Raw genomic sequence first — 14,834 nt, 5'->3', positions numbered from 1 at the left:
GATCGGCAGGTGCGCGTACCCCTGGCGCTCGTAGCGCTCGACCTCGGCCTTGGCCTCGGGCGAGAGCTCGACGCCGTCCGCGCCGTACATCTCGCGCGCAATGATTGACATCTTCTCCTCGAGCGGCAGGTTGACGTCGTACAGGAACTTGAACTGCGACTCGTCCTTGCACGCCTCGACGACGGCCTGCGCGAGCTCGACGGCGCCCTCACCGCCCTTGGCCCAGTGGTTGGCCGGGACGGCGTAGTCGGCGCCAGCCTGCAGCGCAAAGTCCTGCACAAGCTTCATTTCGGCCTCGGTGTCGAAGACGAACTTGTTGATCGCGACAACGACCTTGAGGCCGAACTTCTTCGCATTCTCAATGTGCTTGCCGAGGTTGGCGCAACCCTTCTGCAGCAGCTCGAGGTTCTCGGTCGAGTACACAGGGTCGAGGGGCTTGCCGGGCGAGACGGTCGGGCCACCACCGTGCATCTTGAGCGCACGGATGGTCGCGACAAGGACAACGGCGTTGGGGCGCAGGCCCGACACGCGCGTCTTGATGTTGCAGAACTTCTCCATGCCAATGTCGGCACCGAAGCCAGCCTCGGTGATGACGTAGCCGTTGCGGTCCTCGGCGTCGCCCTCCTCGATACCCGCGAGCTTGAGCGCGATGCGGTCCGCGATAATCGACGAGTTGCCGTGGGCAATGTTGGCGAAGGGGCCGGCGTGGACAAACACAGGCGTGCCCTCGAGCGTCTGCATGAGGGTGGGCTTGATGGCATCCTTCATGAGGACGGCCATGGCACCAGCACAGCCAATGTCCTCAGCAGTGATGGGCTCGCCCTTCTTGGACGAAGCGACGACCATACGGCCAAGGCGCTCGCGCATGTCAGCGACGTCGGTGGCGAGGGCAAGCACGGCCATGACCTCGGACGCGACCGCAATGTCAAAGGCGGTCTCGCGCGTGAAGCCCTTCTCGGTGGGAGCCTGGCCGACGGTGATCTTGCGCAGGTAGCGGTCGTTGACGTCGAGCACGCGGTTCCAGGTGATGGTGGCGGGGTCGATGTCGAGGCGGGCGAAGCGCGCAGCCTCCTCCTCGGTGAGGTCGGCCGGGTTGGTCTTGTTGATGCCGAGCTTCTCGAGGCGCTTGAGCATAGGCTTGGCGAACGAGCGCACGCCCTTTTTGGGAGGGCAGAGGCGGTTGAAGAGCGCCTTGTCGGTCTGAGTCGACTCGTGGAACATGCGCGCGTCAATGGCCGCCGCGAGCAGGTTGTTGGCGGCAGTGACGGCGTGGATGTCACCAGTGAGGTGGAGGTTGAACTCGGTCATGGGGATGACCTGCGAGTAACCACCGCCAGCGGCGCCGCCCTTGACACCGAACGTCGGGCCCTGCGAGGGCTGACGGACACAGGCAATGGCAGTCTTCTGGAGGTGGGCACCGAGGGCCTGGGCGAGACCAATCGTGGTCGTCGACTTACCCTCACCAAGGGGAGTGGGGGTGATACCGGCAACAACAATGTACTTGCCGTCCTTGCGCTCCTGGAGACGCTCAAGAACCGACAGCTCAATCTTGGCCTTGTACTTGCCGTAGCTCTCAATCTCGTCGTCGTGCACACCGATCTCACGGGCAATGTCAGCGACAGGCTTGGGAGTCTGCGCGACGGCGATCTCAATGTCCGAGGGAACCTGAGGGAGTATGTTCAGAGGCAGAGGAGTGAGCTTGCGCTGGCGGCTGCTCTCCCACTGGCGTCTGGCGGCACGGAAGGTGTTGTTCATGAGCATGGCAACAGTCATGGGGCCAACACCTCCGGGAACAGGGGTAATGAAGCCAGCGACGTTGGAGGCGGCGGGGAAGTCGACATCGCCGACCATGCGCTGGCCCGACTTCTTACTCGCGTCAGGGATGAAGTTGGTGCCGACGTCAATGACGATGGCGCCGGGCCTGATCCAGTCGCCCTTGACGAATTGGCCCTGGCCGATGGCAGCGACGACAACGTCGGCCTGGCGAACAATATCAGGGAGGCCGACAGTCTTCGAATGGCACTGGGTGACTGTCGCGTCGCGCTTGCGGAGAAGCGCGCACGTGGGGGTACCAACAATGTCCGAGCGGCCGAGCACGACGACATTGGCGCCCTTGAGGTCGAAGCCAGTCGAGTCAATGAGGCGAACAATGCCGGCGGGCGTGCACGGGGTGAAGTGGGGCTCGGTAAGGCGGCCCGAGAGCAGGCCAATGTTCTCGGGGTGGAAGCCGTCGACGTCCTTGCCGACGGAGATGGACTCAACGACCTTCTTCTCCTCCTCCTTGCTCGCGCCGGGAAGGGGGAGCTGGACAAGGATACCGGCAACCTTCTCGTCCTCGTTGGCCTTGTGCACAAGGTCAAGGAGCTTGCGGACACCGGTGCCCTTGGCCGCACCCTCGACCTCGCTGTCCGCGGGCACCTGGATGTGCTCAACCTTCATGCCCGACTCCTCGGCCGCCTTGAGCTTCATGCGGATGTACGTTGAGGACGCCGGGTCCGACCCGAGCTGGTAAATGTTGAGCACGGGCGTCTTGAATGACCGCTCCTTGGCCTGGAGCTCGGTGATGGCGGCATGGATGTTCTGACGGATCTCCCTGTGGGGTCAGTCTCTGTGTGCGGGGCGGAGCGAAGCAGGGAACGTTCAAAGAAGTAGAAGAAGTCACGGCGGAGCGAGTGGCACCGTCAACGCCCGGTCTCCCGGGGTCCAAGCGTCCAACTCTCCGACCCCGGACGCGAGGTCGCGTCCGACGTCGACGCGTCGCGCCGAAGTATGCGTGTCCACGCGGCCAACATAGGCTGCGTGTACCTTGACGAGCGCACTGGGCTCGTCGTCGTCCGGCAAACATGAAGCCCGTGACATGTATCAACACCGTAGCAAGCGCTAAGGACTGTCCAGGTGAAGACGGAAGGTCCACGTCACGACGTTCCGAGCGGTCGCTGTTTGCCTGTGCCTTTCCATTGCGCCCACACGCTAAACAACTCACTTTGCAATGGCGTTGCCATCAATGAGCTGGGCCGAGCCCTCGTACGACTTGGCGGCACTCATGTTGCGTGTAGTTGCAGAAGAGTGAAGAAGAGAGCGTTGTGTGATTGTCGGGTAATTGCCGAGGCCGTGGTGGGCAGGGTGAGGTGTCCGACTCGGAAGACGCGCGGTGCAAGCCGTCACCCGGGATGTCGCCAGGTGGTGGTGCCTGAGGCTGCTTTTTGTCAACGCGCAGTTGATCCGGGCCAGTGGGCGCATGCAAGTAGACGACGAGCGCAGGCCTGTGCGAAGCCTTGCGAGCGGGACGCGTGGTAGCGAAGAGGAAGAGGCGAGTGGAGGACGAGGCATGTCTAAAAAAAAAAGTAGGATGTGGTCTGATCGGCTGTGGGCGGCTGTGGCGCGGGTGGGTGCGGTACGGAGGCGGAGGTGGACCGGGACGCGGAGATGGGCCCTCTATTGCTCTGCTCTGCAGATGCTTGGGCTTCGGGGTAACTCTTTGGACGAGATCTGAGCCGCGATGAGGATTGTAGACGAGTTATTGGAAAAGGCTTCGCACTCTGCCTCTCCCTGTTGGAAAAAAACTGCGCGTGTTCCTTTGCGACGACTCGATTCTCGATTATCTGCGGCCTGAAATTTGTTCCAGCCAACGCCAAGGCGCGTGGTCCACGGCGTAGGGCGTGCATGTCCCAGTCCATAAGGGCAAGGTGTCACCCGGGGCCTCGTATATCTGTACATGTGCATGTGGACGGGGAGGTGAGGTGAGACAAACATGCCGCGTTGTGTATCGCGGGTCTCACTAGACTAGGATCTCCGGCGTGTGCCTGCCACACAAACAACGTCCACCAAGCCAGCTGGCCAGCTGCTGACGAAGTTATTCAATGCACCTCTACATGTCCCAAACATGTGCCACCACCAAGCCACTCGGACTGCTCAAACCAGAGATCAGAGAGGGTCAGGCTGTACATGCCCGTGTCACTGGCGTGCTCTGCTTTCTCCCCTCGCTTCGTAATGTCGGCCCAATTCCACCTCTGGTCACCGAAGCCTGACCTCCACTTTGCCACGTGGCTAGACCTCCCACGGTCGATCAACAACATGACGCAAGATTCATCAAGCGCAAGAGACCTCGACGCAACAACAACAATGCCTCGACGCAGTGGCCGCGGCGCCTCCATCTTCTCTGCGCTCCCATGGGATCTCAAGAGCACACTCCGCTCCAACCCTGTTGCTGAGCCGTCCACGTCGGATTCGCCAGAGGCACCGAGCACAGGCCTGCTCCCTACCCAGCCGCCCAGCGATGCCGGCGAGGAAGGTGGCGACGCATATAGGAACATCGATGAGGAGGAGGTGATTGCTGCTGTAAATCCGAGCTCCGAGGAGCCCTCCGGCTCACAGCAAGACGAGCCAGCGTCTGCCAGTCGCAAACGCTCGTCCGACAGTCCCGCGAAACCGTCACCGTCCAAACGCGCGAAGGTTGAGGAGGAGAGGCATCCGTGGGACTGCACCGGCCTGGTGCCGCGCTATGAGAAGGCTGCAGATGTGCCGCAGCATTTGAAGAAGTGTACGTGCTCCACCTTTCCACTCCCAGCCCTGTCTGCTATCTGCTTGAGCGCAGAGTGTCGTTTACTGACTCCAGACTTCTTCCAGCGCCATTCTCTCTTCCCCGCATACTCTCGCCTTCCCCTCCTCCTGGACGACACTGGGTGGTTCAGTGTCACCCCCTCAAGCATCGCAGAACACATTGCGGAGCGGTGCCGCTCTGATGTGGTCCTCGACGCGTTCTGCGGCGTGGGTGGTAATGCAATTGCCTTCGCGCGGACGTGTGAGCGGGTCATTGCGATGGACAACGACATCACACGTCTGAAGCTCGCGCGCCACAATGCGCTGCACTATGGGGTCGCGGACCGCATCGAATTCGTACTAGCCGACTACGTGGAGTGGGCGAGAGAGTATGTGCGCCGCGGCGCACATCAGCGGGAAGAGATTGACGTGGTGTTTCTGTCCCCACCATGGGGTAGGTCTTGAGAGAGGCAGGAGAGGCTGGAGGGAGGCGAGCTCAAGGAGCGGAGGAAGGCAGGCGGTAAGAACAGCGCTGACAATGACAGGCGGGCCAGAATATCTGTCGTTCGGTGCCGAAGGTTCTCCCACGTACCCACTATCGGCCGTGCTCCCAGTTCCAGGCGATGAACTCTTCGCGCTCACAGCTCCCGTTACTCCCAACATTGCCTACTACCTCCCGCGCAATGTTGACATTGCGGAGGTCGCGGCGCTCGCGAACAAGCTCGATAGACCCGAGAACGACGCGGAAGGAGGAGCTGAGCGCAGCAGAGAATGGGTGGAGGTCGAGGAGGAGTGGGTCGGGGACAAGCTCAAGGCCGTCACCGCGTACTATGGTGGCTTGGTGGACGGATGACACGCTTGAGGATGAGACTCGCAGCACGAGCCTCTTCAGTGCGACGGTCCTATTCAAAAACGCGTACCAGTGCGCGGGGTTACTGGCGGCGGTGCGAAGGGCCGGGTGAGAGAACAAGGCGACCTGAAGAAGGCCATTGCGTCGTCGATGGTTGAACCGGGCCAAACAAAGAGGGTCGCAACGAACGTCACAAGATGCAAGGCCCTCGGCCACTAACTGAGAGAGGTGTGCCTGCTGCGTCATTGGTATTGATCCATTGCTGATGGTATGCGGAAGGTATGCGGTATTTGGCCGATTGGTCGACCTGTCGCCGGCGGTTGCGACGGACGCATACCCGGGGCCACCTGCGTGCCGTGATGATCACGGCGCGACGGGCGGAAGAACATGTTGCGCCGGGGCCGTGCGTGCGCGGGGCAGCTCATTCGCCGGCGGCAGTGGCGGGGGCATGCTGGTGGCTGGGTGGAGGTGGAGTGGAGGCGGGGCAGCCGAGAAGCGAGCCGAGACGCTGTAGCGAACAGCGAGCAGCGAGTTGGCTCGCTGGCGAGCTGGTCGACCGGGTATCCCAGCATGCCCGCGCCATTTGCCTCCGTGATGGTGAGGCGGGTGCAAAGGCTTGACGAATGAGCTCCAGCCACGGCGTGAGAAGCACTCGTCACGGGGTACCGCAGATCGACGGACTGTCACGCGCTTTGAGAGCAGCAGAGGCAGAGTGCGTATGTTCCCGAATGGAAGGAGGTGGTTCGAGAGATCGAGAGATCGAGGCCGAGCGCAGTGGCCAGGCCGGGGGCATAGCGAAGGCACAGGGTCTGTGAACGGCGCAACAAAGGCGAGGGCCGGGGTGCTCCCGGGCATGGCTGGTAACCGGCAGAAGGTTCTTGGAGCTGATGGTGTCCAGAGCCTGAGAACTGTCTCGAGGTGGTGCGACGAGAACGGTGGAGTGAGGTCGAGGGCGGAGCTACTCTGATACTGATCCGCCGGCAAGAACTGCCAAGATTAGATTTGAGTGTGTGCGCCTCAGCATGTTTCAGGCGTCGCAACGCAAGCATGACGCCGGCTCCGCTCTGCGCCTGCCTCCCCGCTCGACTAGCCTCATCCGAGGAGATCAGGAGAGATTGAGGACGCCAGCACGCGGCACGCAGCAGGAGAGGCTGGCGAGGGCGCTGGGCGGGCGCCGAGGGCTGACAACGCTCGCTGATAGGGCCCCCCCATGGGGTCTATCTAGGGCCGCCAGGGCCCGCGGCGGGGAGGCACGGAGCGGTGCGCCGGCAATCTGCTCCCGCTGATACATCATTTTGCCCCCTCGGCACCCGGATTGCCGGCGCCCACAAACGAGACGACGGCACCCAGTGCCCGAGGTCCACAGGCCAGAGGACATCGACGCCGTGACGCCGTTGGACATTGGACAACGTGCTGTTAAACTCGACACATTACCCACCCCTCTGCATTTTATAACCCCGTGTTCCGCCCTCCTTCCTATCTCCTCTTCCCCCTCCCCACACCACCGCAGCCTCCCAAACATGCCCGTCCCCGTCGCCTCCGTCAAAGACCAGCTCCCCGCCGCCGCGCCCAAGTCGTGGCCCAAGCCCATGTCCGCCGAGGGATACTCGCCGTCCAACCCCGGCGCATTCCACGTGGTTTTCGCCCCCAGCGCCGACGGCAGCGAGAGCTTCAGCTCCAAGCTCGTCGCTGATCGCGTGAGTGTTCCCCTCCTCCACAAAAGGCGGAGAAAATGCAGCGGAGGTCCTCGGCACAGCCCCGCGACGCAGAGACAGTAATCCCTCATTTCCACCGCCTAGTTTCGCCGCCACCACTCCCCTCCGTCCTCTACGCCCTAGCCGCTGACGCCAGGCCTTCGCGCCCGGAGAGCGCCTCGCCCTCCTCGACAACAAGTCGCTTGCCCCCGTCAAGGCCTACTCGTCTGTGCAGTTCGGCAACGGGCCGCACGACCACCTCGAGCTCAACTCGGACCTGCTCTTCAGTACGTCTCTCTTCTCCGTTCTCCGTTCCTGCTCCTCCGCATGTTTTTCTCGTCACTTTCTCTTCTGCTATTTTCCCGGCCGTTCCCTGGAACCACGCCGAACATTAGCGCCGCCAAGATGCACGCCCCGTGCCTCTTCGCCACCTGCACTCGTCTTCTTTCCTGGCCCGATACGGAAACGGAGCACGGAGCCCGCAGTCCGCGGCCCGCGCCCCGAGCTACTCTGTCCGGCCACTGACGCCAGTGAACCACTCGTGCGACCCATCCGCCGAGATGTACCTCTACGCCGGCGCGCCGGAGCGGTGGGAGGTGCTCGCGGGCCCCCGCGGCCTCGCCGAGGGCCAGGACATCACCTTCTTCTACCCCTCGACCGAGTGGGATATGGCGCAGGGCTTTGACTGCAGCTGCGGTGCCAAGGTGAGTACACAGCAACACGTGGCAACGCATAGCTAGTTGCGGCGAGTTGCGCGCCGCTGCGGGGAAGTCTAGCATCAGCACGAGCTCACACCAGACCTGCCTTGGGCGCGTGTACGGCGCGGCGCACCTGACGCTCGAGGAGCTCGAGGCGCGCGGGCTGGTGAACGAGCACATCCGCGCCGCCAAGGCCGAGCAGGCGGCCGCTGCGCGCGCCAAGGGCGCCGCGAACGCCGTCAAGACGAACGGTGTCGCGAACGGCGTGGCCAACGGCGTGCACTAGATATCTTGGAGTTCTAGCAGAAACAAAAAAGGCCCTACAGCGGCCCGAAGTAGATCACCGTGTACATGAATGGTTGTCAGTGGCGCAGAGGCGCCGGGAAAATTGATAGCGGCTGTGCAGGAGCTTGAGTGTGGCCAGGTGACAGGTCTGCGGAAGGGTTCGCAACAACTACTCGTACAGATGAGCATGGCACTGAGCGAGGACGGAGTGCTGGCCATATACTCTAACGAAGAACCCATCGTGGACCATATCAGCTCATCCACGGCCTCTATCGTTCCATTCTCGAGAAGCGTCGGGACCCCCGGTAGCCAGTTGCTCTTTGTGTAATCGCGAGCGACATGATCGCGGCGCGTGCCTGGGTAAGCGCTCATCAGCGGCTATCAGCCCTGGCCGAACTCAACATCTCGCTCCGTTCTACCTCCGGCCCGCCGCCCCTTGTTCCACCATCCCTCTATACGATGCATACCTACAACACTACGCCGGGGTGGGCTTCTCGCCGCGCTTCACCTGCTCGATGAGGGCGCGCACCCCGTCCTCGCCCGAGACCTTGTACACGCGCTGCGGCAGCTGCTCGAGCGCCGCCAGCGCGGGCGGGAGCACGTCGCGGCGGAAGTCAAAGTCCGGGAACGCCTGAGTGAGCGCGAGGTCGACGGCCTCGGAGAACTTTGCAGGGTGCGCCGTACTAAGCGTCACCCACGTGCTGTCAGGCGCGCGGGGCTTGGAGCGCGCCTGTGTCGCGAGCCCCACGGCAGTGTGCGGGTCCACGACGTACGGCGTGCCGGCGCCCGCGTACTTGCGGATCTCGGCGAGCGTGTCCTCGTCCGAGACGCGCTCGGCCCAGAACTCGCGCGCCGCCGCCTCCTTCACTGCCGCGCCCATGTCGACGCGGCCCGTGCGCTTCAGCTCGTCCATCCACCCGTTCAGCGTGGCCTGCGCCGCCGCGCGCCGCTCCTCTGCCCCCTGGGCCTGCTGCTCTGCGCTCTGTGTCTCGTGCGCCAGGTACCACAGCAAGCGCTCAAAGTTGGACGAGAGCGCAATGTCCATCGCGGGCGAGTACGTCGCCTTGACCTCGGCGCTTGAGTCTTCACGCTCGTACCGGCCCGTGGAGAAGAAGCGAGCGAGAATGTCGTTCTCGTTCGTCGCCACCACCAGCTGGCGGCACGGAAGGCCGAGGCGCTTTGCGTACCATCCAGCGAGGATGTCGCCGAAGTTGCCCGTGGGCACGACGAACTGTACCTTGTCGCGCTTGTCCTTGGGCAAGAGGAAGTAGGCCTGGAAGTAGTAAACGATCTGGGCGAGGATGCGCGCCCAGTTGATCGAGTTGACGGCGCCAAGGCGGTGGGAGGCGTTGAAGCTCGCGTCTGAGAAGCAGCTCTTGACGATCGCCTGGCACTTGTCGAAGTCGGCGCCCTGCACTGCGACAGTGTAGACGTTGGCGTCCTCAACAGTGGCCATCTGCGCCTGCTGGATCGGCGAGATACGGCCGTCGGGGTACAGAATGAAGATGGTAATGGCGGGCTTGGAGCGCAGGCCGTAGATGGCGGCCGAGCCCGTGTCGCCCGACGTGGCGCCGAGCACGGTCAGCTGCTCGTTGGCGCCAGCGTCATTCCGCTTGCCGAGGAGGTACGCGAAGACGTTGCCGACAAACTGCAGGGCAACGTCCTTGAACGCCCACGTCGGGCCATGCCACAGCTCAAGCACGTACTCGCCCTCGGCGGTCTGGCGGAGCGGCGTGACCTCGGGCACGCGGAAGGTCGCGTACGAGCGGTCAATGATGTCCTTGAGATCGGCGGAGGGAATCGAGTCCTCGGGCACGAAGAGGGACAGAATGCGGTGCGAGAGCTCGGAGAACGTCAGGCCCTCCCACTCGCTCTCCCAGTTGGCCGGGAGGGCGGGGATCTCGGTGGGAATGTACAGGCCGCCGTTGGGGGCGAGGCCGCGGAGGACCGCCTGGGATTAGCGGTGTGGGGGGGGGGACGCGATTGCGATCAGCGGGGCGAGTAGCACGGAAAGGTAGGATGGAATTGGGGCGAAGTAAACTGAGCCTTCGTCCCAATCCATACTGAGCCGCTACCCGTCATTCTCGAACGTGCGCGCCGAGCCGGATACAGTCGGTCGGCGTGGAGTAGTCCGCCAGGATAGCGAACCGATGGTTGCAAGCACAACACTCACCTCGTCGAACGAGAGCGTCTCGCTGCCACCGCGCGTGGAGAAGTAGCGCGTCTGGGACATTTTGATGAAGTAGTGGTACAAAACAGACACGAGATGGCGACGGCGAGTCCGATGGCGCCTTGCAGCTCGAGGCCTCCGGACTTTTCCAGGGTCAGTCGAGTCGCGGCGGAAGCGCGGCACTCACCCGGGTGAGATATCCGCTCAGATGCCACCTTACGTAACACTCCTTAGAGTCTATCCAATTACCATGCATGAGAGACAAAACCACAAGACTACATTGACAGACGGCTACGCGACGCCCTGCTCCTGCTTCATCTTCTTGAGCAAGGCCCAGTCGGACATCTCGACCTGGTCGCGGAAGGTCGTTTCTGCTGTTAGCTTTGGCAAGGATGGGCAACTCACTCAGTGTGTCGAGCGACTGGCGCGAGATGAGCGACACGATCTCGTCCTTCTCGTCAAAGTGTCGCCCGAAGGAGCGCGCGGCCTGGTGCGCCGCCCGCTCGATCTTGACAGCAACACCCGCACCAACTTGAGACCGCTTGACGATCTGCATGGGCTTGTGGTTGATTTCGAGCGAGGTGATCTTGCCCAGCGGAATGATCTCGCGCTTGCCAGTCTCCTTATCGAAACGCACAACACCGACAGGCGTACCCACGCGCGCTGTTGCGCCGTCGACGATGTCACATCCAACAATGATGGGGTCCTTGGACGCAAAGCACTTGAGAATCTTAAGCTTACAGGGCCACACGGCGCTCGGTGCTGCCTCCTTCATGCGTGCCTCGCGCACCTCCTCCATGTGCTTCTTGAAGGCGTCGAAGAGGTGGTAGATGATCATGGCCGAGAAGATCTTGACACCCTCCTTCTTGGCCTGCTCCTCGGCCTCAAATGTGACTGGGACGTCGAAGCAGAGCATGACTGCGTATTCTGGGGCTCGGTCCAGCATAAGGCCCGAGCGGATGACGGCACTCTTGTACACGGGACCAAGGCCGAACTCGAACACAGGGATGTTCATGTCCTTGAGGAACACGAGAAGAGCCTCGAGCGAACCAAGAGTCGACGCCTGCACGAAGACACCACGGCCGGTCTTCTGCACGTACCGGTCGAGAGAAGTCAGGTCGTCCATTGCCAAGTCCTTGTAGTACTCCTCCTCGTCGGCGTTCTTGGCGACGTACATGCGAGCACCAGCAATGGCCTTCTCGAGGCCTGGTGCCGAGATCTTGACACCAAGTGCAGCCTTGACCTCCTTGTGGTGAACGTAGGCCGATTTGATACGCAGCTCGCGCATCGGCTGTGGTGTCAAGAGTGCTCGGACATTTGTCACGATTGGCCCGTTCATGCCACACAGCACGATCTTGTCACCCTCGCGCAACACACCGTTGACAAGGACGATGTCAATGGTGGTGCCCAGACCCTCGATGACCTTGACCTCGAGAATGGTCGCCTCAGCCTCGGAAAGGTACATGAGCGAGCCAGTCATGCGGTCCTGGGTCAGCTTGACGAGGAGCGCCAGCAAGTCGGGAACACCCTCGCCAGTGACGGCCGAGGTGGGGACGATGGAGACGATACGGCCGGGCGCAGTGTTCTTGTCGTACACCTCCGAGTTGAGACCCTGCTCCATGAGAAGCATCTTGACGTGCTGGAGACGGTCCTCGAACATGCGCTGCATACGCGGGCTCTGGGCGCTGAGCGTGTCGCGGAAGCCGGCGTCGGGCTGTGTCTTCCACTCAGTCGCATCGAGCTTGTCGATCTTGTTGAGTGCGACAATGAACGGCGTCTTGCGCATCTTGAGGAGGTTGAGCGACTCGATTGTCTGGGGTTCAAGACCGTGGGTGATGTCGATAACAAGGATGGCAATGTTACACAGCGACGAACCACGCGAACGGAGGTTGGTGAACGACTCGTGTCCGGGTGTGTCGATGATAAGCAGACCAGGGATGTCAACGACAACGTTTCCATCCTTGTTGACCGCCTGCGTCTTCTCGACAAGCGCCTCCTTAGGGAAGAAGGTGGCACCGATCTGCTGGGTGATACCACCAGCCTCACCCTCCTGGACCGAGGTCTGACGGATCTTGTCGAGCAGCTTGGTCTTACCCGTGTCGACGTGACCCAGAATACAGCAGATAGGCGAGCGGAGGTCGGTTTTGCTCTGCTGAGCTTGGGCGGCCTTGCGGCGGGCAGCGATAGCGACGCGCGCACGCTCCTTGGCCTGCTCGACCTCGTCCTCCGACTCAGACTCGGACTCAGTCTCGTCCTCAGAGTCTTCCTCCGAGTCAGTCTCGTCCTCGGACTCGGTCTCGTCCTCCGACTCCTCGTCCTTGGCAGCAGCCTTGCCGGCGGGCTTGGCGGGCGCCTTGCCGTTGGTAGCGGGCTTCGCGGCAGCCTTGGGGGCAGCCTTGCCGGAAGCAGTCTTGCCGGAAGCGACCTTGCCAGAAGCAGCCTTGGCGGCAGGCTTAGAGGCAGGCGCGGCCTTGGCAGCCGGTTTCTTCTCCTCCTCATCCTCGGACTTGTCCCAGTCGTCCTCCGACTCGTCCTTGACTTTCAGACCCTTAACACCAGCCGTGGCGGCCTCGACCTCGTCCTCAGACTTATCCCAGTCGTCGTCAGACTCCTCCTTGGCAGCGGGCTTGGGCTCCTCCTTGACGGCAGGCTTAGGCTCCTCCTTGACCTCCGCCGCAGCCTTCTTAGGGGAGGCCGGAGTGGTCGGAGTGGCGGCACCAGAAGCAGTAGGCGTCTGCTGCTGCTGCTGCTTCTTGTTGTTCTTCTTGCCGTACACGGGACGCGCCTTGGGCTTCTCCGCAGCATCCTTCTGGAGAGCGGCAATGACAACACCCGAGTTCAGCAGCGCCTGCTTACGAGCCTCGGCGGCGGCGCGCTCGCGCTTCTGAGCAGGCGTGAGGACACGGCCCTCGGCCTTGGCCTGCGCACGCTTAAGGCGCTCCTTCTCCTTCTTGGCCTCCTTGGCCGCGGCGATGCGCGCCTCCTCCTCCTCGATGCGGCGCTCCTCCTCCTCGCGACGGAGACGCTCGGCCTCAATCTTGGCCGCAGCCTCCTCCTCGAGACGCTTCTTCTCCGCCATCGCGGCCTGCATGGCGAGAATGTGCGCCGGGACCTTCTTGCCAGCAGCGGCGGCGGGCGCGGCAGCGGCAGGCTCAGCCTTGGCACCCTTCTTCTTCTTCTTGTTCTTCGACGAAGCGCCAGCAGCAGGCTCCTCGGCCTCGGCCTCGGCCTCGGCCTCGGCTTCCGGCTCGGGTGTGGCCTCAAGTGCAGGAGCTGCAGGCTCCTCGGTGACAACAGCCTTCTTCTTGGCGGCCTGCGCCTTCTTCTTCGCCTGTCGTCAGCAAGGTGTACATCGCCACAGCAACTCACCTTCTCCCTCTCCTTCTTCAGTCTCTCCTTCTCCTTCTTGGAGAGGATCTTGACACCGCCGCCTTCTTCGTCGTCTTCCTCCTCGGCCTCGGCAGCCTCAGCGGCAGCGGCCTTGGCAGCCTCAGCAGCCTTCGCAGCCTCGGCCTCGGCAGCGGCCTTTGCGGCAGCGGCCTCCGCGGCAGCTTTCTCGAGGAAGTCGTCGTCATCCTCCTCCTCGACCTGCTGCTTCTTGCCCTTCTTCCCCTTCTTGCCCTTCTTAGGCTTGACGTCGTCCTCCGGCCACTCGTCGTCAAGGTTGGCCTTCTCGGGCGCCTTGTCGGCGAACTCGTCGGCGGCAGGCGCCTCAGCCACAGCCTCGGCACCCTCCTCCTCCTCGTCGAAGTCGTACGTCTTCTTCGCCTTCTTGCCCTTCTTGCCCTTCTTGGGCTTGACGTCGTCCTCGGGCCACTTGTCGTCGAGGTTAGCGCGCTCGGCCTCCTTGGCCTCCGGGTCCTCATCGTCGTCGAGCGCAAACGTGTTCTTCTTCTTCTTCTTGTCCTTCTTCTTGTTCTTAGCCGCAGCAATCGCCGCCTGGTGTCAACTGACTTCACAAAGCTCCACCGCACCGACCGCTAGGGCCCACTCACCATCAGGCCGCCGGCGCCCTCCTCGTCGTCGTCGAGGGCGTCAAACGCGCCGCCGCCGCCACCGCCGTGTACTGATTCATCGGGAGTGGCAAACTTGGACTCGAACTCCTTCTCCTTCTCGGCCCTTGGTCATTAGCTGCGGAACAATGGCGCCGGGGCAACCACGCGGAACCCACCAGAAGTCGTCGTCGTCGCCGCCCTTCTTTCCCTTCTTTCCCTTTTTTGGTGGCATGGTGTTAAGCAAGCAGGTGGATGAGTAAGAGTCGAGTGGCAAGTAGATGTCTCTCCACGGACAGTAGCTTCGCGATGGACACCGGGCGACTTTTGTTCCGTTCATCGAGCGGCGGGAGCAAAATTCGCGAGAACCTCCACTCGCCATGTCCACCGCGTCATCGGTTCCGAGATGCTCACGCACACGACCATCGCACGCATCAACATCAATCCTTGCACGCCAACGCACATGAGGCCTGGATGTGCTGACTACGTTTCCAGAAGTGATCGCTGGGAACCTATCGCATCTACATGCCTACCGCACTACTCATCAATCGCTTACGTCCCACTCCTCGGGATCGTGCAACCCAAACGCCTCGAACATCTCCTCAC

At 62.4% G+C, this 14,834-nt stretch overlaps 5 protein-coding genes across 5 annotated transcripts; 3 read left to right on the top strand and 2 right to left on the bottom strand.

The window, feature by feature from the left end:
* Positions 1 to 4,122: 4,122 nt before the first annotated feature.
* Positions 4,123 to 5,392, top strand: COLE_00554 (uncharacterized protein; the record flags this gene model as incomplete). The annotated part of the gene is made up of 3 exons (XM_018423311.2): positions 4,123 to 4,540; positions 4,616 to 4,993; positions 5,085 to 5,392. The coding sequence occupies 3 exons, from the start codon at positions 4,123 to 4,125 to the stop codon at positions 5,390 to 5,392; spliced, it is 1,104 nt and encodes a 367-aa protein (XP_018278471.1).
* Positions 5,393 to 5,586: 194 nt separating this feature from the next.
* COLE_00553 (uncharacterized protein) lies at positions 5,587 to 6,009 on the top strand (the record flags this gene model as incomplete). Its single annotated transcript, XM_018419257.2, has 2 exons — positions 5,587 to 5,617; positions 5,669 to 6,009. The coding sequence occupies 2 exons, from the start codon at positions 5,587 to 5,589 to the stop codon at positions 6,007 to 6,009; spliced, it is 372 nt and encodes a 123-aa protein (XP_018278472.1).
* Positions 6,010 to 6,909: 900 nt separating this feature from the next.
* COLE_00552 (uncharacterized protein) lies at positions 6,910 to 8,067 on the top strand (the record flags this gene model as incomplete). Its single annotated transcript, XM_018420386.1, has 4 exons — positions 6,910 to 7,086; positions 7,241 to 7,370; positions 7,615 to 7,805; positions 7,882 to 8,067. The coding sequence occupies 4 exons, from the start codon at positions 6,910 to 6,912 to the stop codon at positions 8,065 to 8,067; spliced, it is 684 nt and encodes a 227-aa protein (XP_018278473.1).
* Positions 8,068 to 8,541: 474 nt separating this feature from the next.
* On the bottom strand, positions 8,542 to 10,299 carry COLE_00551 (uncharacterized protein; the record flags this gene model as incomplete). The annotated part of the gene is made up of 2 exons (XM_018423312.2): positions 8,542 to 10,017; positions 10,240 to 10,299. The coding sequence occupies 2 exons, from the start codon at positions 10,297 to 10,299 to the stop codon at positions 8,542 to 8,544; spliced, it is 1,536 nt and encodes a 511-aa protein (XP_018278474.1).
* A 228-nt stretch (positions 10,300 to 10,527) lies between these two features.
* On the bottom strand, positions 10,528 to 14,463 carry COLE_00550 (uncharacterized protein; the record flags this gene model as incomplete). Its single annotated transcript, XM_018420383.1, has 7 exons — positions 10,528 to 10,607; positions 10,642 to 12,844; positions 12,881 to 13,567; positions 13,606 to 13,761; positions 13,825 to 14,175; positions 14,232 to 14,355; positions 14,408 to 14,463. 7 exons carry the CDS (start codon positions 14,461 to 14,463, stop codon positions 10,528 to 10,530), a joined length of 3,657 nt encoding a protein of 1,218 aa, XP_018278475.1.
* Between the last annotated feature and the right edge of the window lie 371 nt (positions 14,464 to 14,834).

The sequence above is a fragment of the Cutaneotrichosporon oleaginosum genome (genome assembly GCF_008065305.1).
Source record: "Cutaneotrichosporon oleaginosum strain ATCC 20508 chromosome Unknown ATCC20508_contig01, whole genome shotgun sequence".
Classification (NCBI taxonomy): Eukaryota; Fungi; Basidiomycota; class Tremellomycetes; order Trichosporonales; family Trichosporonaceae; genus Cutaneotrichosporon; species Cutaneotrichosporon oleaginosum.
This window is presented reverse-complemented; position numbering and strand designations above follow the sequence as displayed.